Raw genomic sequence first — 24,614 nt, forward strand, 5'->3', positions numbered from 1 at the left:
GTGAACGACCTAACGAAAAAATAGATGTGAGCCGGCTGACACGGAGGGATTGTTGTGGGTTTGTGTATGCAACGAGAAACAATGTCACAGTTAAATAATCTAAAGAGAAAAAGACCGAATGGGGATAGTCGCTCCGAGGACGACGATGACAGTAAGTGCATGAATTTTATTCATTAGATTTTACAATTTAGAATGCTCTTGACTCATTCACAATTTTGAAGAGTGTGAGGTTAGTTTGACGTTCCACATGACAGTATTTTACTCTAATAAATGGCATTATTCATCACGATGCAGATAATTCGGATGCTACATGGAGTAAATCAGATCCTCCACGTCTCTGTCCCTACCTCGACACCATCAACCGACAATTTCTCGATTTTGATTTCGAAAAATTGTGCTCAGTATCTCTATCTCGAATTAATGTGTATGCTTGTCTCGTTTGTGGAAAATATTTCCAAGGAAGGGGGACAAATACACATGCATATACCCACAGTGTTGCTGAGAGTCACCATGTCTTTTTGAACCTCCATACGTTGAAGTTCTATTGTCTGCCTGATAATTATCAGATTGTTGGTGAGAGTTTAGACCGTCACAAGTTCAGTATCTCTCATATTGCCTGAACCTTGAGTGTACTCTAATATTATTCTTTGATAGATTCATCTCTGGACGACATAAAATATGTACTCAACCCCACCTTCAATAAAATCCAGATTGTCCAGATGGACAAGACAGACAAACTGTCCAGAGCCATTGATGGCTCCATGTACTCCCCAGGAATCGTTGGTATGAATAACATAAAGGCCAATGACTATTGCAATGTTGTTTTGCAGGTGAGATATCTGGCAATAATTTAATAGAACTGAATTCTGATGATTATAATTGTCTGAATATTTTTTTGTTCTCTGCCCACCACAGTACCTTTCGTTTTCTAGGCCCTGTCCCATGTCAGTCCACTCCGAGACTTTTTCTTGAGAGAATTCAATTATTCCAAAGTGAAACGACCACCTGGCGATTCTTCTTACCTTCTCGTCCAACGATTTGGGGAGTTGATGCGGAAATTATGGAATCCACGAAATTTCAAGGCCCATGTGAGCCCTCACGAGATGCTCCAGGCTGTAGTTTTATGGAGCAAAAAGAGATTTCAGTTCACGGAACAAGGTAAACGATTAGAAGATAAATAATCTGAATTTTTATTTATTTGTCAATTATTTTAGGAGATCCTGTTGATTTTCTTTCATGGTTTCTCAACGCCCTACACCTTGCCCTCAATGGCAGTAAAAAGCCAAATTCGAGTATTATTTACAAGACATTCTTAGGTCACATGAGGATATACACTCGAAAAATTCCACCCCTTGAGCTTGAGGAGAGCCAGAGAAGTGAGTTACTGAATACTGTTGAATATGGTGAGACTGTCACAGAGAGTCCATTTTTGTATTTAACTTGTGATTTGCCACCTCCACCATTATTCAAGGATCAATTCACGGAGAATATAATTCCTCAGGTGAGAACTCATTAGTCTGTAGGGAATTTTACCCCAGCGTTGACTCCACAATTTTATATTTTGTCTTCACTTCAGGTGAATCTTTACACACTCTTGAATAAATTCAATGCAGTCACAGAAAAGGAGTACAAAACCTACAAGGAGAATTTTATGAAGCGATTTGAGATTACAGAGCTTCCGCCTTATCTAATCCTATACATAAAAGTGAGTAAATAATCCGTGAATTTAGTAGTCCGATAACTGGTACTGAGAAATTAATTTTCATTTTTCTTCGCAGAGATTTACGAAAAATACGTTTTTCGTTGAGAAAAATCCAACAATTGTGAATTTCCCAGTCAAGTAAGGCTTCCTCATGTTACCGAGTCGTATTTAGGAGCTCATAAGATTTATTTTTAGTTAGAAATAATTTTTAATATTAGGTTTAGTTGTAATTTATTTATCGTCATCTAGAAATGTGGATTTTGGGGATATATTGACGCCGGAAGTGAAGGAAAAGCATCCTTGCTCCACGTACGACCTAATCGCCAACATTGTTCATGATGGTGAACCTGGTCAGGGGACGTACAGGGTTCACATTCTGCACAAAGCTACGGGTCAATGGTATGAACTACAGGATCTCCATGTCACGCCAATTTTACCTCAAATGATAACCCTGACTGAGGCGTATATTCAGGTGAGGGGAATGACAGAGCAAATGAAAAACCAGTTTACAATTTAATTAAATTGCTCGAAGATTTTTATTCGTTATTGCCTCCATTACAGATCTATGAATTGAGAAAAGAACCTGGAGCAGCGTGTAATACACCTCAGGAAAAATCCAGGACTTGACTCACACCTCGTTTTAATTTCAATTGTCAATAAATACAATTATAAAAAATCGTGAACAATTATTTCCTTGCTTAGGTTTTGAAGACCAGGGTTCCCTTCTTGAAGCCAGTTTTCAAATATTGGCGCCACCGCCGCCGCCACATTAATGTCTGTTTTGCATTTTTTATTTATTTATTCATGAATTTATTTATGAATGTACTTCATGCGTGCATTACCCTCTTGTTAAAAAAAAATCGTTTATCAAACGATCGATTGTCGAAAAATCGATTACCCAATGATCGATTCTCCAAAAATCGATTATCTCCATGAATCCCCATGTGGGATTAGTGATCCGTGTAGGATAAATTGAACTTTAATCGCTCAAAAATACTTGATAAAAAAATGAAAGAATCCAAGGGATGGAGGTCAGTAGGTCTGCACCTTCCCCCACCCCCTGGCGTTTCCCCGCAAAGCCACGAAATACATCAAAACGGAAGCTGTGGAACGTCTTCAACCTGTTCATGCAAACCAGTTGGAAGTTCTCCTTCAATTTCCACTATTCCTCTCGAGCGTCTCTCTCTCTCTCTCTCTTCCCCTCCTGGTGACCAACTACCGGATTTTCGAAGGGTCCCAAGCCCAACTTCAAGTGGTTGAGAAATTTTACAGACACAAAACTGTACATATATAGCACCATGGCTACCAAGGTGCTGAAGTGGGGGTTTCGGCGACAAGTGGAGGGGAATAGCGTCGCGCCAAGCATGTAGCGTGTCCCAATGGACGGGGGACGATTGAAGTCAACGGTAAAGACTCATTTGCTTGCTTTATGACACTTTGGTGTTATCCATTTGCATGTTTATTCCTAACCAACAATACCCAACTCGATGTTCATTAACACTGTTCAATATTGCCATGTTGTTCCCAGGATTGAGTGTGTTTAGTGTGTGTTACTGCAAGTGTAATCATGACAATTCAATAATTCACCCAAAATTGGATTAACGTACATCACCGAGGGATATTCTTCCAGTTGAATTGTAAGCTGTGAGTACCGTATGTAGACACGTGCATGAAATAACTGTTATGAATTTTCAATTAAGACGTGTTGAATCTTATGGGATGAAATAACGGTAAGAATGCCAGGTATGTCGTTATCACCGAGGCAATGTGGAGCCTCTTTCAACGGCTGGGTGACACATTTTTCGGAGATTTCACCTTGCGTTTCCCTTTCTATTATTACAAAACACATTACACTTGTCGTTCTTGCCCCCCTAAATCGTCTCCGGAATTGTCTCTGGAGAATTCTTCAGGCTTTTCAATTCATAAATTCATGGGTTGTCGCAGAATTATGCGGGAAAAATGAAAAGAGGGAGCGGAAAAAGTCAGGTACTATTTATAGACCGTAGGCAGGTGGAAGCCGAAAGCCATAAAAATGATGCCACAAGCTGAGAAAGACTATTTAATTTTCCCCAATCCACTGACTCTATAATCATCTGCGAGTCCAAAATTCCTGACCTCTTCTGTTAAGGGAAAAATAATCCGGGATACCGAAATAGATATTGAGCGGCTTCACTGGGTTGCAAGTCGATTTGTCAGGACTGAATTTCCTGAATGTCCAAATATTTGTCATCACGCTCATCACAGATCCGTGAAATTCATTTGACAAGGACTTATCGCCCTTATGAAACACCTTTCGACCGAATAATTGGTGTGAAACGGAAAATTCGATTCCGTATTTGAAGTTCGGCCCATTAACTTGCGATTTTTTTTCTTCTAGAACATCTAGAAAGACTCGTTGTATCTCGAACAAAGCCAGCCATTTCTTCACTCATTTTCCACATGCCTCGACATCCGTGTGGACGCACAACAGACGTATGTGAAGTGCTACTTTCCCACGTAGGATCTGCAGATGTAATCGAAAATCCATTGTACGAGACTATTTGGAGAAACTAGATCAAGAGGTAAATTTACCCGAACGAAATTAAAATGATTTTTTCCTGATTCTCTAAAAGAGCATTGACTCAACTGTAGAATGAAACCTATGAAAAAGACCCGATTGTAGATGCAACGGTTTGCCTATCTAAGAATCACCGTCATTTTTCCCAGTTTCCTCTGTATGTAGTACTCCAGGTGAGACCATCCGTAATCACTATATCCGGAGCCAACAACTTAGCGTAGATCCATTCGAAATTGTCGAAAACAGTAATAAAAAATCTTTTTGTTGCGAGAGAATGCCATTCTCAAAGGGAAAATAGACATTCACGATAATATGATACGTCAAAGGATATAGTTGGGATGTTTTGTGAGAATAATTCATCAGGGTAACTAGTGCACCGCCCATGAAGCGGGCGTAAATGCGTTGTACGTTACATCCTCATTAATAACGCAGGTTCGCCCTCCGACGTAATTTATATGCGAGTGGATATGTTATACTTTTTTGCACGTATTCTATTAATTGTACTTTGCCCCATTGGCTGAATAAAACCACTGCATTATATCATGCACAAAATGCAAGCCTAGTCCGATAACATAGAAATGCATGAGGCGAGCTCGTCAAAAATGCGATTAAAAAATTGATAAAACGGAAGAAAAAAATCCACGGGAATTTTTAATTATAGAAATTCGTTAGTCCAACCGTTTTTTCTCGAATGACGAATGAGTGTCCGGGTTGTACATATTGGGAAGGGAGAAGACGCCTCGAGGATATTGTAGCAGGTGCGTGCCAGTACTCGGCGTCGCAACTGCAGCCCTCGCTCGGGTAACTGAAAAAAAAAACCAACGGTAGCATTATTTTACTGCTGATGTTTCGTTCCTTTAAAATGTTATTTCCCCTTTAATCTCATCTCTCTCGTATTTTTTATTGAGCTGACATCGTTCTATGAGAAAAAATTAGCCAACAAAGTGTTCAAATTTTATGGCAAGTTAATTTTTAATTTGCGCTTTTCCCTTTGTTTCAGGTAGAATAGCATAATCATCCCCACGGAATAGTCATCAAGCTAATACTTAATTCACCGTGCTCCAATGATGGGAGCGTTTGGTCTCTGTAATAGAATAGGCCGTCAGAAGAATAACGGCTGACAATGGTTGAAAAGAAGAAGCTGGTTCAATGTCATCGAAGTACGTTGCACTACCTACACGTCATGGCAAGATAGTCCAGTGAATAGTATGACGGGCTATTCAGATCCACATTTTGTTAGGGCACTCTCTCGTGATCCAGACAGGCGGACACTTCAGGTGAGGAGAAAAAATCAATTATGCTGTGACCTCGGTCAGTTATTGAACATGAAGGGTCTATACACGGGTCATTCTGCATGGGGAAGGTGAAAAGATTGTTTGACATGATTCCATTCATCGATGGAATTTCAAAAAAACTGTCAAGACCGGAAAACCCCTCCTGTTCTATATATCCTAAACGACTCTAGGCATTCATTGTACCCATCTAATAATTTTTTTTTAATAAAGCTATTATAAAATACTCAAGAATGATAAAAACGCGCCTTAATGACCCAGTTATCGATATTGAGGTCTCTGATCATTGAGTCATCCCAGATGAGAATACAAATCATCTGAGGTAATTGTTTTGCAGGATCTCCAGATCATTTACTACGGATTACTCGGATTGGAAGCATTACGGCCATGCAGAGACTCACTTCTCCGTGAACTCTGCAAGATTGTTAGATATGAGAGGCACCACGCGAATCATGTATTATATTAGTAAGTACTGGCCAATGTCCAGAGTAATAGACGATTTCCGCACAACATACTTGAATAATGTGACGCATCGTTCTTTTGATACTTTGAAAAGAGCTCTTCTTCTGATTCTGGGCCACTTTGTCAATTGAAATATTCCGGTTAACAATTGTTGTCTTACCAATGCATAAATCATCGAATTAAAGATCGTGAATTTTATCTAGTCATTTTAGCGTGGAGATTCACCTGTAGTTAACTCTCCCAGGATCTAAGAAAATATGTCTTTCGTCCATTGTTCGATAGTATTTTGAAATTCCCCATGAAATTGTATTCTAGCACCGGTGAATTGGCAACGAGTTGGTACATCCTCCTTTCCGGTTCAGTCTTCATCGATGGATCAATGTTTTTGCCTCGCTCAAGGTAATAATAATTAATGCCAATATACTCCGGTAATATCAGTTACTCTCGCGTCCATGGACCATAAAATATACCCACAGTGCGCAAACACGTTAATCAGTAATTCTACCGCGATTTCAAACTTCATTTGCACTCAACCGCTGCTACCGCCACATTATAAATATAATGCCCAGTTTTTCCACATCATCTCCGTCATTTTTTTCATGCACATTCCAGTTTTTGTTTGGAATTTTCTGATTGAATTGTCCTGTCTGGTAAACAAAGGGCGAAGTGTTACATAGCGCATTATCGATTTCCGATCGACGACGAGAATGAAACTTTAACACTCTCTTCTCATAAGCTATATCTAGTGCATCGATTTAGTAACGGATGATGAAATTGGGGCTGCATTTCCTTCTCGCGTTTTATAAAACTGTTTTTTCCATTATATTTTATTTGCGGGAAAAATGTGCATCCTTGATTTACTGCTGGTATGAAAGTTTGTTTCATGGAGTTGCCAACAAACTGGTCCATTTAACTCCGGCGAAGTCCTGTCGGAAATGTCAGTAAAACTGTTCCTATCGCAGTGACGCAAACTCCAAATGTTGAATTTCTTCGGGAAATTCGTTTTCGTGCTCTATTATATAACAAATACTATATATTCTATGCAAATAGCAATCATGTGGTCTCATTGAGGGAGATAAACGTTCGGTATTGGAATAAAAAAAAATTTTTCTTTCAATTTCATTTAAAATTTGTTTCAGCTTTGGGAAGAGAACCGGCGGTAGCCCGAGACGTCCTAACGAGTGCTTCGTCCTCGAGGCCTCTGAAATGATAGCCGTAAGTTCTCCAGAGTCGATACAAGTTCGATATTTATTCTTGGATATAAATGAGGCGCAATTTGACTCGCCAATTTTTAGGTCTAGATAAATCCCGTAGGGAAAGGGGAAATCCGTCTCCTTTCACTCTCAGCTCGTAATGGCAATGGATCTCTATGAGAAATCATGTATAGCTCAACAAATATCAGAAGCAATTTAAATCGATTTATTTTTTATATTCAATTTATTCAGTTAACAATCTGTCTAGCAGGGAAAAGCACTCTCCATTATCTCGGGTTCATCAATCATATAAAAATGATCTTTTATTAATTAGTGACGACCGCGATGACTCCATACGTAAGATATAGTCAATAAAGTTCATCGAATGACGTAATCGTCATGTCGTTGTTTTGTCATTTCAGATTGATTACCCGGAAGAGCATGCCGGTGGGAAAATGTCCCGACCTTCACACCCTCAACCTATCGGCGATGCACGCCAGGTCAATTTCGTTTTCGACGATACGGTAAATATTCAGTAATCAATCTCTATTCATCTTCTCTGATTCTTTAATCGATAGAATTATTTTCTTCGTGTTAAATTTATGCGGCGGGTTCCCATGAATGTGTGTTTTTGGAATTCTCCGTTGATGATAAACCGGAAGTTGTTGGTGAATGATTAAAAATAACGGCTGGAATGTGTCCAGCGGTAATTATAATGCATTTAAGATAAACGTTAATTAATTCTGAGAAATAAAGGTCGCCTCTAGTGCCGAATGCTTGGTGATAAAGCCTTATTTTTGCGGAAAAGTCTCGGACTTTTTTTTTTCATACTCTGCAACTTCTCCGCGTAGTTAGGGTTTTCCTACAATAGTGTTTGGAGAAATTAAGGAAATTCCGGGACTTCCATTGATAGAATAGACTATTTTCTCGGATGTTCCACATCCCATCCGGAAATTCCGTCGAAAATTGGTTATTGAAATGCGTTTACGAGACAGAAGTTAATTAATTCGTTTTCCTGAATCAGTTTTACTAAAGCCGATGAAAGTGCTGACGAAACCTTTTATTTGGCGAGCCGGAAAAAACTGCGGAAGTCTGCGATAAATTCAGAACAAACTATTTCCGAAATATTCCACATCCTAACGCCCATGTCATATCCGCAGTCCGGAACTTGAGGAATCTCTCGAAATCGGAAGTTGCGGAATGTCGCCTCACTCCGAAATAACTCAGCAAAGTGTTAACTTTCAATAGATCAAAATTTTCCTGGGTTTCAGTGGTATTTCAGGGCACCTGACATTTTCATTGAATAAAAATCCCCATCCGTGCAATATTGAATGTTCACTTGTCGATTAATCTGCGAAATAGAGCCGCGATGCAGGTTGCAGTGTAACGGGGCATAGAGAATCATTAGTCGGGCGGGCAGTGGCCTCCCTCTCAGCGTTGTTCCTCTCGAGATATCCTAGAAGTTCATTCCTTCCCTTGCCACCGCCAACAAACACCTTCAAAGAACGTTGCAGTTGTGTCGGTGCGCACCACCAGGTATCCCCCGATCAATCTCTCATTTCCACAACCTAGGAAAGTGGAATGAATGTCTCACGAGTGGTTGGCCGTTTGATACATTTGGTGTGGGAAGGAAACTCCATTCGTGATTTATTCATTTGGGCATATTGTTTTCATCTCGCCAGCCATTTCCAGTTAGAGTTTCTCTTTTCTCCATGAATTTAAAAAAAAAGTCCCAATCTCCAAAATAAATTCCGATCGAACAAACCAAATAGAATAGACGGAGACTCACCTGTCAATTGGGAGTGAAAAAGATAAATTCCAAAAGTGCATTGATGGAGATTTACACGAAGAGGGGACAAGCTACAGGTGCCCCGTTGTACCCCCGGGTACCTTCTGATGGATACACCCCTGTCTCCCTCGCTCGTTTATGCGGTCATGTGACTGAAGTGGGATACGCTCGATGTTAAAAATGTGTTGGTGTTCTTTGGTGGTACGTTGCGCAGTGCGAGAGGCTGAGCTCTGGCGCATGGAGTAGTAATTCTGAATGAGCAAGAGAGATGAAGAAGCATGAACGCGAGAGGTGTACAGCGAAGAGGGGAGTAATGGGGAAAGGGACCGACGTTCGACGATGAACGAAGCAGCGCCGACCGACGACATACCCAGGCCAGATTTTCATTGCGTTTATTGTTCGGTTGTGTTTCTGTTCAGCTCATAGAGAACCGCTAGTCTTCGTGGTCTAACATGGGGCTGTAACAGCGGTACCTAGGTGTATTCGAGAGAAATATAAAAAAAAAAACGAAGAACGGCGAAGTAACAAGAAAGTCGACGGCTCCATAGCTATTTAACGCTGGTGGATAAACCCACGGGGACTGATATATTTTTCGCTTGTGCTGTACATAATTGCGAGTCGAGTGCCAGAGCAATGCGGGTGAAATAGAGCAAGAAACAGTACGTGCTTTACTGTGCATGTATCAGTTCAATGTGAACAATGTGATGATGGTGAGAAATGTGAATACATTATGGATTGGCAGGATGAATTAATGGGTTATCGATATTACTATCACTGGAAGTGATACATTTACTCCACTGAGATCAAGGATTTTACATCGATAAACGTGTATCATACACGATGGATGCCTTCGGGATGTACCAAGTGAGTGTCCGGAATTGTTAATAATTTTTCCTGCTGTTTTAACAGCATTTGAGTGAGCTACATGGGAAATATCCTATTCCAAAATGGCCTTGGTCAGACGCACCTCTCGTATATTAGTTAAGATGCGGGGGCCTCGACGCATGCTACAAGCCTGTCGTGTTTTCTATCTTGTCTCTTCCCTTTCACCAACAATGTTTTCCATCTTTTGCCAGTGTCAGATCAGAATGAGGTTTCAGATCAATTTGTACTCATGACATTTGGCTCTCATTATTGTTTTTCATTCTCCAACCATCACGGGTTCCCTTTGTTTTTTTTTTCTGTCACGATGGGCGGGGGGCCGTCGTTGACAAATAATTATCAATGATTTGACGATATCAGATTGGTGAACGGTTGTACCATGCACCCAGCTTGCAATATGTGAATAGCCATCGTGCTTTCTCTAGTTGACTCGCGATATTCTCCAACGGTTGGATGCACCTCGTACGTGATGACATGTTCAATGATCCTAACCTAACTTACAAATGCACCTCGATACCAATCACGCCCATTCTCGGTATTTCCCTCCCTGGTAAACGTCAATGACTGGAGTCCATCCTCCAAGCTTTCTAATCTACCAACGAAGAAATGATAGATTCTCTAGCCTCTGCTGGAGAAGCTTCTCCGACAGATGAACAATTATGTTTTAACTTTAATTATCATTGACTGAGGGAGAATGGAATTATTACATTCGCTGTCAACTCCCACATTAGGGAAACAACATGGCGTAGTGACTTGCTCATTTTTTACCGTATTGTTTTAATAAATTCTCACAGTAACAAAACAACCATTACAGCTGCATTCTACAGCTAAACAATCGTTGAAAGGATGACTGATTGTTCGATTTTCATTGTTGCTATTGCACGCCAGTGTGGTATCACCCGGGGGGACATATTTGATATGTACGTTGGTTTGTTAATTGTATCATTTCACTGCTGTTTCCTAACATTGATTGCATTTTGTGGAGGCGTATGCCTTAGTCACAATGCAAATGCGTACCAAAGATCACATTTACTCAAATGGACAAATGAGAAAGGTAATTGGTTCATACGCTAGTTGACGTAATTGTTCTTTATGCAGGAAAACTCAATATGTTGTCAATATGAAGCATGTCTGATAACAAATGATAATGAAATTAATCATCGACAATCGAGACTGCGATGATACTGACGCGAAGAATGATATGTGTTCCAGAAAAATAATGGAATTCGCATTAATTATTTTCTGGTAATTGTGAATTTTTATTGTACAGTTCACGCAGGGCCTTGCGGGCAGGCCTGAGCTGTACCAAAAGTCCAACAGGAGTAGTCACTCCAGTGACACTAGCTCAGCGTACAGTGGGTCTGACACAATGACATCCGTCCAGGGCTCATTGGATGCTGATAACGATGAAGTGGATTTTTCTGGTCTCGTTGAGTCCATCGTTGATAGCGATGAAGAGGAGGATTTGGCTGAGAGCATGGATGTAAGTTTCAATAGTAATATTTCAGAGATAAAGGTGTGGTAAAACAAAAACGCTATTAAAAAAATACAATAAAATACAAACAGGAAGTACTGAGAAAACGCTCGTAGTAATAATCCCAGTGCCATAAATTATACGGAAAAATTTACATCCAGCTACTTTTTTCATGAACAAATCTATTGAAAAACGCACGTGAAAGTCTCATAATTTTTAATAGCACTGGTGCAAAAACTAAATAGATTTTTCAACCAGAATCTAATAAACATTCCGGGGAATTCCATGTAGAAAGCGGTAGGCATCCCTAATAAATTACCAAGACAATTGAGCATTCAACGAGAGCTAGTGAGAAAAAAAAAATGTGCTGTTATTTTCCATCGCTCGACGAAGGCATCGATTACCAATAAACCAATCTCCCCATTATCTTGCAGAGCTTGACTGTTCGCGATACAGTGCGTGAATGCCTCGAGAAAGATCCAGCGGAGCGAACCGAAGACGACATTGAAATCCTCCTGGAGTTCACCCAGCATTTGAAAGCCTTCACCAACATGACACTCGCTGTACGGCGAGCGCTGTGCGCTGTTATGGTATTCGCAGTGGTTGAGCATGCAGGTATGATCGTGCTGAACGACGGTGAAGAACTTGACAGTTGGAGTGTTTTGATAAATGGTGCTGTTGAGATTGAACACAGCGATGGAACAATCGAACACCTTCACCTTGGTGATAGTTTTGGTATTCTCCCCACTATGGAGAGATTACTTCACAAGGGTGTTATGCGAACCAAGTGTAATGATTGTCAATTCGTGTGTGTAACGCAGGCTGACTATTTTCGTATTCAGCATCAGGGTGAGGAGAATACGAGGAGGCACGAAGAGAACGGTAGAGTAATTCTTGTAACAGAATTACGTGGTGCTATTGACGGTGGTAATCGTCGTGGTCACGTTGTCATCCGAGGTACACCGGAGCGTTTAATGCTTCAGTTGATCGAGGAAAATAGTATAACAGATCCTACCTATGTCGAGGATTTTTTATTGACCCACAGAACGTTTATCGAGAGCCCTTTGTTGGTGGCTGATCAACTACTGGAGTGGTTCAGTCAGTCACACGTGAGAGATCGTGTAGCACGAGTTGTGCTCCTATGGGTTAACAATCACTTCACTGATTTCGAGACAGACCCCTCGATGATGGAGTTTCTGGAGGCATTTGAGAGCGCCCTCGAACGTGAAAAAATGCTGGGACAGCAGAGATTATTGAACATTGCTTGTGGTGCGAAAGCAAGAACTAGAAACGTCACCCTGGCACGACCCACCCGGGATGAGGTTCTCCACTTCAGTATTCTCGGTGGTTACGAGAGGGGCTATGGTATATTCATATCAAAAGTCGATAAGCGATCGAAAGCTGAGGATGTGGGACTGAAACGAGGAGATCAGATACTGGAGGTAAATGGCCAGCGTTTTGAACACGTCAGTCATGCACGAGCCCTCGAGTTGCTTCGTAGTTCAACTCATCTCAGTATAACAGTCAAATCGAATCTGCTGGCTTTCAAGGAGATGCTTCAGGCACCGGATAATTCACCGAGACCCAGGGGCCGAATTCCTAAACCGGAAATACCAAGGATACAACCGGATCCGCGAGCTAGATTATCGACTCATGTAGATCCACTCCTGACGAACACCCAGCTGAATCCCATGGTGGGTGGTGTTCCACTTTTCACGAATGATAACAATGTTTCTCCCTGCAAGGATCCGAAAAAAGAGCACAAGGGCTTCATGACACTCGGCCCCAAGAGAAGATTCCAAAAAGCTCTGATGAAGATGAACATATTGCCAAAGAACACTATAAATTCTGGTGTGCATGCTGACGACTCTCTGGCACCTCCTCATACACCACCTGGCACCGGTCTATCCCATACAACGAATCTCTATCACTCGAGAAGTAATCCAGATTTAACATCCCTCTACTGCTACGAGGATTCACGTGCACCAGATTATCCTGAGCACGTGCTCAAAGTGTATAAGGCTGATCAAACATGCAAGTACCTGCCAGTTCACAAGGAGACAACGGCCCACGAGGTTGTGATGCTGGCACTCCAGGAGTTCGGTATAACCGAGAGTAGTTCGAATTTTTCACTGGCTGAGGTCAGTGTTGGTGAGGGCGGAATGATAAAACAGCGAAGACTACCAGATCAATTGCAGAATCTTGCTGAGAGAATAGGCTTAAATTCACGGTATTACCTGAGGATAAATGGTGTATCTGAGACACTAGTGGCCGATGATCAAGCACCGGAATTAATACGTGAATCTCAAGTGCACTTTCTTCAATTGAATGCTGTTGAAGTGGCAATACAATTGACATTACAAGACTTTAGCATATTTCGACAAATTGAATCGACAGAATACGTCGATGATTTATTTGAACTCAAGAGTAGGTATGGTGTACCTATGCTCAGCCAATTTGCTGAACTAGTCAACAGGGAGATGTTTTGGGTAGTGACGGAGGTGTGTTCGGAGTACAATCTCGTAAAGAGAAGTAAAATTATTAAGCAGTTTATTAAGATAGCGCGACAGTGCAAGGAGTGTAAGAACTTTAATTCAATGTTCGCTATTGTCTCGGGTCTTGGGCATGGGGCGGTGTCAAGATTGCGCGCCTCGTGGGAAAAATTACCGAGTAAATATCAGAGATTATTCAGTGATCTGCAGGAGCTCATGGATCCCAGCAGAAATATGAGTAAATATCGACAGCTGGTGGCATCCGAGCAGACACAACCGCCCATTATTCCCTTCTACCCAGTTGTCAAGAAGGATCTTACGTTCATTCATCTGGGAAACGATTCACGAGTCGAGGGTCTCGTGAATTTCGAAAAACTCAGAATGATAGCGAAGGAGGTGAGGACACTCACCAACATGTGCTCGTCACCCTACGATTTGCTGACAATGCTGGAGAGAGGGGGACAGCCACCGAGTTCAGCGATGGTGGCATTAAATCAGATGACAACTGCCAATCAGGGGGGCCAGACAGCCACTGTGAAACGTAGGAAGAAGTCGACAGCTGCCCCGAATTCGAAGAAAATGTTCGAGGAGGCGCAAATGGTGAGACGTGTAAAGGCGTATCTTGCCAATATGAAGGTGATAACAGATGAGGAACGATTGCATGCGCTCTCTGTCGAATGCGAGCCACATGCCGGTACTGTGCCAGCTGTGGCTGCTGCACCACACGGCGGCAGCAGAGGAAGACGACATCCTTCGCCGACTTTGTCGACAACCAGTAGCGCCAGTAGTACAAGTGAGGGCAGAAAAAGTATTCAAGGTGTCTTACCTTTATATCAAATCACCTATCAGTCTCCAAGCATTGCTGAATAGTTTTGCATTTAATTGATATAAATGGTTGCATACCTAAATTTCCACTCATAAGAATTCCTTGTGACAAAAAACCACAGGAAGAAAAATCCTCCTGAATAAGGGGAATAAGAATGATGGGAATTTTGGCTTGTCACCGGTTTAAAAAGTTATTCACCATGGAAACTGTCAGGAACGTTATTCAATATTAATTTTTAGGTACAAAATTCGGTGCAGCCTCTCCACAAGCTGTTCGAAAAATGCTAGCTCTCTCTGATCCCCATAAGACTCGCCCCTACCAGCCGAAACACTGTCCTCCCATCCACCCAGTTCCCGGATTAACCCTCCACGCGAGTGGCCTCGAGCCCAGTCCTGGCGCGCCAAGGAGGGTGGCCGCCGGTACTCGGGTGCCAATGCACGAGAGATCCCACAGTGACACTCCATCCGGTCTTCCACCTCCCGTTGACCTGAGCGCTGAGAGCAGCAGTGTCACCAGTCTCAGCAATCTTCAACCTCTGAGAAAAACATTAACAAGTGGTGAGTTCAATCTGTCCTTGTGTATCTAGTCCTTCGCTAGTTCAGTTGATTTAGTTTTTGTCTGACTAACTGAGGGACGGCTTCCACGTTTGTCTTGGCCCATGGTGCACTTGAGTCTCGCTATTTTCAGCTGTTGGAGTTCTCCCTACATTCGCTTCACTACAAAATCACGAATAGCAATGATGAGGATTATTGCACGTTGTCACGTCATATCACAGTTTTCGTACTTCATTTTTCAGACAAACAGGAAAAATATTCTTAAATCACTTGAAATTAAAAGTCAAAACCTTTGGACAGGTGAAAAAAATTGTTATGGACACCATGGGACATACGAGATAGATCAGTAAACGATAGATTCAGTGAAAAAAAAAAAATCTATGAATAATCGAATGTTAATTACTGGGTTGAATCGTGTATGATGGAAGCATTTTGGGGCATTTGTGTAGGTTCTGTAACAAGCAGCGACAGTGGTCACAGTACACAGTTGGACAGTCACAGTGGTAGCAGCGTGGAAGCCGGTGGAAGCCCACCACTACCACAGAGGCGACACTCCTCCATGCAAGGTATGTTCCATTTATGAAACACACTGTTGTCATGGTGATTTAACTGGTACCATAAGATATTATCAACCAATTCCACCGAAAACTGATGAAGTACTCAAAACGAACGCGAGTAAATATGGAAGGAGAGGAATATATTGGCAGCTGAAATAAACGTGCGGAATAATGTTTATTTTACGACTGTGACAAGTAGTTTATAAATTTCGTATCTCCCATGGTAACATTTCACTCCGTTCTCCACATAACACAGCGGGCAGTGCATTTTCCCAGCGTTATGGTGAACTTTCTCAGGGATTTCCATTCAGCCTGATCGCTTTTTATATTCTCTCTGATACTCCTCCATTATTAAAAGGCCAATGGAACTCATGAAGAATGAATACAAAAGACTTCAATCATTTTCTTATGCTTTCGTTTTTCCCTGAGATAAATGGAAATAGTCTTATTTAAAAAACGAATGCCTATGAATATATTTGGGTAGGTTCAATAGCCTTCCACCCCTTCTCCACGTTGAACAATTATTTGACTGTAACGGGGAACAGAGAATTTCCTGAAAAAAAAAAACGAGACCAAAAAAAAAAACGTGGTGTATATGTAACGCAGGACCCATTCGAGGAGGACTGCCCCCTTTCCCTCATGCAGTAGCAGTGCTACCTCCGCTTCCTGCTGCCCAGAACCACAATCATCTTCATCATCATGCTCATCACCATCAGCAACACCATAACCAACAATCCCAACTTCCTGGAGGTGAGTGATCTCCATTACCTCGTATAAATCCATAGCTTTCGTTGCCTCATTATTCGTCATTGCACTCCTAAATCCACGGATAAAACTAACATAATTGCGCAAAAATATTATCGGCTGTGTAGTGTTGACATGCTTATGCTAAAAAATCGCTACTGCATACTAAACAATGAAATAACTGCATTGTCGTTGCTTGTGATGGTTATACAGCTCACAGGTTTGTGTATTGGTCTTTTCTTCTGGTACATCTCTCACGTAAATTGTAAATTGTTTCTTGTGTATTTCGTGCAGGTGATTTCTTTCGGGGCTCTAATTGTAACATGAACTACTCATTAATTAAGGGAGAAAGCTTCAATTGAAGCCCTCACTGCGTGACTGCATTTCGATAACAAGAATATTCAATTAATGAAAATAAACTCAACAAAAAGTTGTCGTCGTCGAGAAATTCTGTTGTACCTCCCGGACTGACGCGCGTTGGGCTACTATATATATTTTTTTCTAAATGAAGCAAAATAAAAACACAGAAAACGAGACAGTCGAGGGCTTTCAGGTACTGGAGGACCGGGAATGAACGCGGGACAACATCATAGTGGAGGAACATATCTGATGACTAATAATATGATGACAAATCCAATGAATATGATGAGAGCTGGACTGGGAACGGTACAGTGTCGTCAACCACCTGCGTACAAAGTAGCTGCACAGATGGCCAGATTACACAGACTAGGTCGTGCTCACAGCCACGAAGGAGTTACCTACCGCACCAATCACGATGATGGTACTAGCATTAACGCTACACACTTTACTCGTTCATAATTTCACACTTGCTTAACCCATGTATTATTAAACATTGTGTTCAAATTTTGTGTGTTTACGCTACGGTTGTGGGTTATTAGTTGGCCCGAGGCTCTCGTGATAGGGTTCGCTCCGATGTAAATAGTGTGGTGGTGGCTAGTCAATACGGATTATCGAGGATTTATGTATTTTTTTATGTACATATGTTTCTGCATGGCCTTGGATATTTTAGGCTGGTGACGAGGGGGAGAAAATTATTGTCACAAGGGGATGAACCCCTGGTACCTGTGGGCTGGGGGGTTTTAATTGGAATCTGTCTTTGTGACTAATATCTAATGTGGTGGAGCACAAGCGACTTCAACAGCTGATTTATACTCCAATGAAAAAAGGGAGGGAAACGATGTTCCTGTAAATATAAACAATTCGATTTTCATAGCTTTTCGATGGATTATAATTTTAGGAATGATTTAGCGTAGGCCCAGAGGATCGATGAATTCCAATGATAAGTGGATATTGTCCCTGGACAATTATCATACCTGTATTGTTGCGATATATCCAACACATCGACGTTAATTGCGACTTTTGCGAAAATTATTCCCTCAGCTTTTCTCCTCCTTTCTTCACTGACAAAGACTGCATTCTAGCAATCAGCCTATTTTCTTTTACGCTTCACCTACTAGACGAAATTCCATGCATATTTGAGAGAAAGTTGAACAATGCTCGGTTGGCAGAATCCTGGCATGCTGACATTAGGGTTTTGCATGAGCATTTTTATTGCTGCGTATGAAAGTCGAATGAAAGATATTAGATAACAAAATAATAATAAATGAACGAATTACTTTATTCACAAATAAATTATATATTCATACACCTCTCGTATCTAATATATTTCATCAAATTTTTATAGTTCCTTGGAAAAAAAATCATGCGACAACCCAACAGACAAAAGTTTTTCCAATATCCAATAATTAAATGCCATAAGTGCGCTGGAACGATTTTCATTTGTGTCGTTTGCACAATTAATCAGTTGTTATTGGGCTCCAAGGACTTAGCGTGAGTGGCATTGTCTTAACGAGAAAACTTATGTGTTGCAGATGACGAGGATACTCAAGTGTCAGCAGTCTAACTGGCTATGAGAGAACAAAACCTCGCTTAAGTCTTCTATATTTTCTATTTAATCCCTATGGGAGGAAACAAGAGAACCGAATCTGTTAAAATGTAATGTTTACTTGAGTACAAAAATGATAAGAGACTAAAACACATAAATTCATAGGAAAGGGAACTGATAGTCTTGCCAAAAATTTACGTGCAGGATTAGAAATACGTTTTTTTTATGGAGAGACCCGATTCGTTCATTTTTAGGGACCTTTTGTTTTTTTCAAACATTTTATTCTGAAAAATTCATCACGGTATTGACTATTTAACATTAATATCTCGATTATCATGTATCGTATCCACGAAAAAAGGCATGAAATTTGAGAATAAGTGAGATATTAAATAAAATGGGAGTGAAGTAATGGTTTTTTCAATCATTACAACGTCATCACCCATAAATGTGTAATAAATTGAACCCAAAGATGTTATATATCGTGTAATGTCGAGGCACGTGAAGGCGTCTGTATCATATTAAATACTAGTACCGAAGCCCTTTTAAAACTACGTAACTATGTAAGTTGGTGTAAATAACCCGAGTAAATATAGATAAATCAAGCCGAAGAGAAGATTATAGGTTTATTCCGTAAAATTACGAGTCGTCCCCCTGCAGTTAATATTTTTATTTTCATTAATAGAAGAAAAACAATTATGGTATAAGACAGGCGTAACAGAACGTATTTTCAAGGAGATTAATTTATTTATGCATGGTGAGAAGGTTAATGCAGACTGCGATCTGTGAACGATGAAAATTTTGTTATTTTATCAATTTTTTTTATATGTATAGTAAATAATGACTTAATTAGATGTCAGTGTATTCATAGGAAGGAAAAAAGACCACTGTAAAACGGACCTAATTACAATTGAGCAATACTCAACATCAACGTCCGCCGGCCGCGATTGAGACAAGCTGCAAATTTATTATGATGTTATCGATGTTTTTAATTCATAATATCGTATTAATGGATGATTTTCATTTTTTATAAATTTTGAAGAAATAACCCGATTCAATTTAATATCAAAAGAGCTCAACTCGTAGAAGGATTCCTTCATTGTTGGGATTCATCATCAATCAATGATTTTATGCAATGAAAATATTCATCGAAAGCAGATGGAGAATAAAAAACAGAATCAGTTAACAGTGCATTAATCCTTCTATCAGTATTCGTAAACACTTTGGGGAGATGATTAGAACTCTGTTGGACTTATTGATAAGCTTATCCTTTATATCACCCTCGAATTATCTTATTAAACAGAGTTAGTGTTTCAAGGACTTACATTATGTATAACAAAACGTAAATATTATATATCCTTGTACATATCTCTCATCATTTGATGTATTATTTAGGTATATTCATGGACCATCCGAATCCTTTCTCTCGCCTGTTGTTACTCAATGCAAATTCTCCCACTCATCCCCTGTACGTTGACTTTGGTATCAATTTTACATTATACATTTTCTTTCTACTGACACATGGACGTTTGTCCATCATTCCAAATGCATCGTCAGCTTCAGCAGAAGAAACATGTACTGGGTATCATTTGCGTATTGGCGGGCAAACCCTGAATAATTCATTGAGGTTCTCCGGTTTATATTTTTACATGAAAAACCAAACAGAGGCAGATGTTTATGAAAATCCGGAAAATTGACAAAACTTGACTATAGAATCACTGTTTTAATTTTTGTAACTGGAATGGTAAAGAGATTGTGACAATGAACACAAAAAAATAGATGGAGATGGAGGAAAGTGGGGAAAAGTCACTCGGAAACCTTTTGTATTGATTTTTGTTTAATAAAAATCATCAAACTGTATACTCATGTTCATCGTGATTTTTTCCTTTTTATGCCAAAATATTTCGAGAATAATTTAAAAGGGAATTCAAAGATTCCCGCGCACAACAGCATCTTCTTTACCGACGCTTGGTACGAGTTGCAGCTTTATCTCTGAGCTGCTACAAGCTCAGTAGCTCAGTGGATCCCCACGCCTTTGCTGAAATCGTACACAAGCGTCGCATCCACACGTAGTTCCGCAATATCTCCATAAAACTCTAAATGTGCCCGTAAAAACTGAAAATGTGTAGTCCATCGAACGATCTGTCTTTAGTGCATTGAAAAGTGGTAAAAATATAATTTTATTCTGTCAAAAACCCCTCCGGTTGATCGGCAGACAACCTAACCTGCAATTGTTTACTACAGAGCACGACTCGTCGAAATGGCGGTTGGGACAACCAAAGTCGTCCAAGTGACGAACATCGCACCCCAGGCTACCAAAGACCAGATGCAAACGCTGTTTGGGTACCTGGGAAAGATCGAGGATATTCGGCTGTATCCGACCATCAGGGATGTTGCTGTGCCAGTTCAGTCGCGAATTTGCTACATTAAATTTCACGATCATGGGTCTGTTGCTGTTGCCCAGCACATGACTAATACTGTGTTCATTGATAGGGCTTTGATTGTCATTCCTTATCAGAATGGAGATATTCCTGATGAGCAGAGAGCATTGGAGCTCACTAATAATGGCACTGTCGTTCCAGGTTTGTTTCGAAAAAAATTATCATTTATCCTCAGAAAAAACTCTTTCTCGCCGTATCATATGGTACCACGAGATTTTGTTCATTGGGACAGGTGAGAATAATTTACTGTATTTGTTTTCCCCAGGTTTATACCCCTCCGAACCGAAACTACCTCCAAACGTGGTAAACTCGATCGAGGGTATTCCCCCAAACCACGTCATAACAACAATGGATCCAAAGCTGGAATCCAACGGTCTGCCTCCGTATCCAAACCTACCAGGTCATCTCGATAGTCGTAGAATCGAGGAGATCCGGCGTACTTTGGTGGTGGCGAACCTGGACTCCTCCGTTTCGGTGGACCAACTGCTGGAGTTTTTCGTCTCCAACGGCGTGGAGATAAAGTACCTTCGTCTGTGCACAAGGGACTCCGACACAGACCACTACGCCCTGATGGAACTCAACGAGCAGTCGCAGGTGGTGAATGCCTTGTTGTTGAATGGAAAAATCCTAGCAGATAAGTCGATCAAACTGTTCCATTCGACACAGGCAATAGCGAAGCCCGAGGCGAAGAGCAATGAAGCAGCTCAGAAGGAGATCGAGGAAGCGATGTCGAGGGTGAAAGAGGCCCACAATCTGATATCAGCAACAATCGACCCAATGATCGGTATGCTAGCCAAGGACAAGAGAAGCCGGAGTGGCTCTCGTGGGAGGAAAACAAGGTCGAGATCGCGTGGACGAAGCCGAAGGTCGAGGTCACGAAAGAGATCGAGATCTAGACATAGGAGATCACGCTCGCGACATCGTCACCGCTCCAGGTCGCACTCCAAGCGATCTAGATCGAAGGAGCATCGACGCAAATCACTCTCCAGACGCAGGAGCACCTCTAGAGGTAGGCACAGGTCTAGATCCAGGTCGAGGAGCTCGAGATCCCGTAGAACTAGGTCGAGATCCAGGGATCGGAAGAAGAAGTCACCGAGGAGAAAATCAAGGTCGAGGTCCAGGAGCAAGAGATCGAAATCCAAATCCAGGAAGAGGTCCAGATCGAGATCTAAGACGAGGTCTTCCAAGTCTAAGTACTCGGAGAAGTCGCGGGACAGAGACAGAGATAAGGAGAGGAGCAAGGACAAATCCGAGAGCAATGGGAGGAAGAGCCATGAGAAGGACAGGGATAGGGAGAGGGAGAGAGATAGGGATAGGGATAGGGATAGGGACAGGGAGAGGAGCGAAAGAAAGAGAGAGAGGCGTGATAAGGAAAAGGACAGAAGGTCTGAGGAAAACCCTGGCACCTCACGTGCTGGATCTGACTACAGCGATGGGAAAGATAAAAATGACGATAATTGAGACACAATATTTCGCGAAAAAAAATGTAGAAACTCCTCAGTTCTCTCTTCATATTTATTCAAAAATACAGGATGAAAAAATGATGTGAAACTCTCACGCAGTGCAATTCGCAATAATTTGATTAAATAGTAGAATTGATCCCTCTTTTCCTGGATGGTTTCGTCGATTTACTCCTGGTTCTTTCGACGAGGAAGCAGCAATGGCTTCCTCTCAGTTTCCATTAAATTATTGGAGTGCCTGCAATTGTAAAATAAATTTCTCAAACCATTTATCCCTGGTTGAAACTGGAGACTCACCCCGGATCCATTACATTGTTGTAATAAACGTCGTCATAGTGAGGTATCTTCACAGGAACGTAACCCACACGGAGGAGGTCCTTCTGTGCCCTTTTAGCTGTTGATCGACGTTTCAGCAGTACCTTGTGAATGGAATATCAAATTAAGAGACTTTTGTGTGTACAAGAATATGTGCAGTTGAAAAAACATTTGTGGTGGAATAATTTACCACTCCGTCGTCTTTATCAGGAAAATTTTTAGACATTCTGCCTAGTTCCATCGATCCATCTTTATTATTTCTATCTCTCATGTAATCCAACTCATTTGCTCCTATAAAACAGTCAATGATATTGTGAATACTGCGTTGTATTTCAATTATTATATATTTCCCCACCACTTACGAACAACGTATTCATCGTACTGATCCAGAATGTTTATCCCTAGAAAATTTGCAAGAGTGTTGGGACACCTGAGGTCCATAACTATCAGAATTGCTGCGATTATCAGGCACAATAAACCTAGAAAACGCTTATGGCATCAATTTGTGATTTACCATTTATTAAAATTTAATAAAATCGATAAAGATTTCTACCTCCGAAAACTGTCAGCCAAAAAGATGATCCATAAGACGTTACCAACGCTCCCCCTTCGAATGGAATAACCAGGGGAATGGGATTTCTTACTGACATCCATGTTATACAGCTGGTTAACTCTAGGATACCTACTAAAGCGGTGAAATATGCTGCGTACCTCCCAACTAAGTGTAGAAAAATATTTGCGAGGATCCAGACCGTGAACGCTGCCCTGATAGTAAATCTACGTATTATCCATTCGCCTTCATTAAGTTTAAATGCGGCGAATACAAAATTAACTGACAATCAACTCATAATAACGCACCAGAGTAAGATATGGCAGTACCACCCGGCAGTTCTATAGAACCTCCCGAATCTTATATTTTCTCCATCGATGATGAGGTAGTCCACAATCCAGATGATAGGGATTGGAGTACCTCTCCTCTGAGCTTCCCTGAAGGTCCTCTGTAAATGTCCAGCTAGTAAAAAAGCAGGTAGTTAGTCGGGTAACTTATCAATTAGGCAATTGACTGGCGGACTATTACAATTAGGTCCAAATCCGAATCGTCCTTGGTCCCAGGTCCACGGGAATCTCTCGTTGTAGTTGATAGTCTCTCCAGCGAGTGGAGTATTTGGTTCAGGATCAGCTCTCAATGTCACGTTTATCGAACGCAAGCCAATTTTAATTCCTATCGTGGCATCAATTTCGGTTTTTTCACCTGCTCTATAAGGGGTCTTCGTCTGAATGTGACTCACCTCCCACTCTTGCCCATAATTCGATACTGAAAGGGTATGAAAGCTGAGGAATTCAAGAGTTTCGGAAGCTCATAGGTCCAATTACGTAAATAATTCTTTGAGAATCTTACACATTAATGAAAGGCCAATTAGAATGCTAAGTCCAACCTTGAGAAATGAGCAGAGGCTCTGAAAAAATGCGAGGGGAATGTTTACTGGTTTTGATAATTGTCTTGGATCTGTCTCACCTTCTTCCGGCTGTATCCAAGGGTAACGATTAAACTAGTCACTGCTAGAACCACGAATGCAAATAAAATCGCCACTTCGTCGAGATCGACAGTAACAGGGGATCTATTATCCCCGAACATTGTGGGCAATCCATTGGTTCTGCTTAAATCGAACATTTTTGAATCTAACACAATTCGCTTATGTTCATAAACTGCCAAAATTACTAGATTGCGTGTTAAAATCGGGAGAGGCTGTAATCAGGGAGCCACACAGTTTGAACATTCCCTTATCACTTCGAGCTTCCGTTTTAGTCATTGAAAGTAGGCGGAAAGGATACCTACACTGGCGGGGGTATTCAGTGGAATGATGAAGCGTAATTATGATAATTCGAGCATTAAAATTTGAATTCTGGAGTTATTTTCCAGGTTTAAAGGGCCATTTTGTTGAGGGAGCGGGAAATGCCTCGGGATTGACG

General features: G+C 41.1%; 4 protein-coding genes across 23 annotated transcripts; 3 read left to right on the forward strand and 1 right to left on the reverse strand.

Moving 5' to 3' along the window:
- Positions 1 to 14: 14 nt before the first annotated feature.
- On the forward strand, positions 15 to 2,417 carry LOC135167929 (ubiquitin carboxyl-terminal hydrolase 39). Its single transcript, XM_064131658.1, has 9 exons — positions 15 to 151; positions 295 to 573; positions 655 to 830; positions 933 to 1,158; positions 1,215 to 1,501; positions 1,577 to 1,705; positions 1,779 to 1,840; positions 1,952 to 2,174; positions 2,264 to 2,417. Exons 1-9 carry the CDS (start codon positions 67 to 69, stop codon positions 2,327 to 2,329), a joined length of 1,533 nt encoding a protein of 510 aa, XP_063987728.1. The 5' UTR covers positions 15 to 66; the 3' UTR covers positions 2,330 to 2,417.
- A 558-nt stretch (positions 2,418 to 2,975) lies between these two features.
- Positions 2,976 to 20,287, forward strand: LOC135167913 (rap guanine nucleotide exchange factor 6-like). 19 transcript variants are annotated; one of them, XM_064131593.1, is made up of 15 exons: positions 3,041 to 3,108; positions 3,231 to 3,346; positions 4,080 to 4,263; positions 5,260 to 5,536; positions 5,889 to 6,016; positions 6,329 to 6,412; positions 7,153 to 7,228; positions 7,629 to 7,730; positions 11,148 to 11,360; positions 11,786 to 14,660; positions 14,909 to 15,226; positions 15,673 to 15,789; positions 16,387 to 16,530; positions 17,078 to 17,305; positions 18,417 to 20,287. In XM_064131593.1, exons 4-15 carry the CDS (start codon positions 5,468 to 5,470, stop codon positions 18,446 to 18,448), a joined length of 4,386 nt encoding a protein of 1,461 aa, XP_063987663.1. In that variant the 5' UTR covers positions 3,041 to 3,108; positions 3,231 to 3,346; positions 4,080 to 4,263; positions 5,260 to 5,467; the 3' UTR covers positions 18,449 to 20,287. The 19 variants fall into 19 exon arrangements, with proteins under 19 accessions (XP_063987667.1, XP_063987663.1, XP_063987666.1 ...); XM_064131596.1 differs by having other exon boundaries at positions 3,231 to 3,339; XM_064131597.1 differs by lacking the exon at positions 3,231 to 3,346 and having other exon boundaries at positions 2,976 to 3,108.
- A 146-nt stretch (positions 20,288 to 20,433) lies between these two features.
- On the forward strand, positions 20,434 to 23,145 carry LOC135167930 (probable splicing factor, arginine/serine-rich 7). 2 transcript variants are annotated; one of them, XM_064131659.1, is made up of 3 exons: positions 20,434 to 20,593; positions 20,672 to 21,009; positions 21,134 to 23,145. In XM_064131659.1, exons 2-3 carry the CDS (start codon positions 20,688 to 20,690, stop codon positions 22,327 to 22,329), a joined length of 1,518 nt encoding a protein of 505 aa, XP_063987729.1. In that variant the 5' UTR covers positions 20,434 to 20,593; positions 20,672 to 20,687; the 3' UTR covers positions 22,330 to 23,145. The 2 variants fall into 2 exon arrangements, with proteins under 2 accessions (XP_063987729.1, XP_063987730.1); XM_064131660.1 differs by having other exon boundaries at positions 20,438 to 21,009.
- On the reverse strand, positions 22,366 to 24,496 carry LOC135167936 (dual oxidase maturation factor 1-like). Its single transcript, XM_064131670.1, has 9 exons — positions 24,160 to 24,496; positions 24,043 to 24,100; positions 23,722 to 23,958; positions 23,502 to 23,655; positions 23,197 to 23,408; positions 23,006 to 23,122; positions 22,834 to 22,934; positions 22,626 to 22,747; positions 22,366 to 22,566 (listed from the first exon to the last, which is right to left on the reverse strand). Exons 1-9 carry the CDS (start codon positions 24,313 to 24,315, stop codon positions 22,497 to 22,499), a joined length of 1,227 nt encoding a protein of 408 aa, XP_063987740.1. The 5' UTR covers positions 24,316 to 24,496; the 3' UTR covers positions 22,366 to 22,496.
- Positions 24,497 to 24,614: the final 118 nt, after the last annotated feature.

This window comes from Diachasmimorpha longicaudata, chromosome 12 (assembly GCF_034640455.1).
Source record: "Diachasmimorpha longicaudata isolate KC_UGA_2023 chromosome 12, iyDiaLong2, whole genome shotgun sequence".
NCBI classification, from domain to species: domain Eukaryota; kingdom Metazoa; phylum Arthropoda; class Insecta; order Hymenoptera; family Braconidae; genus Diachasmimorpha; species Diachasmimorpha longicaudata.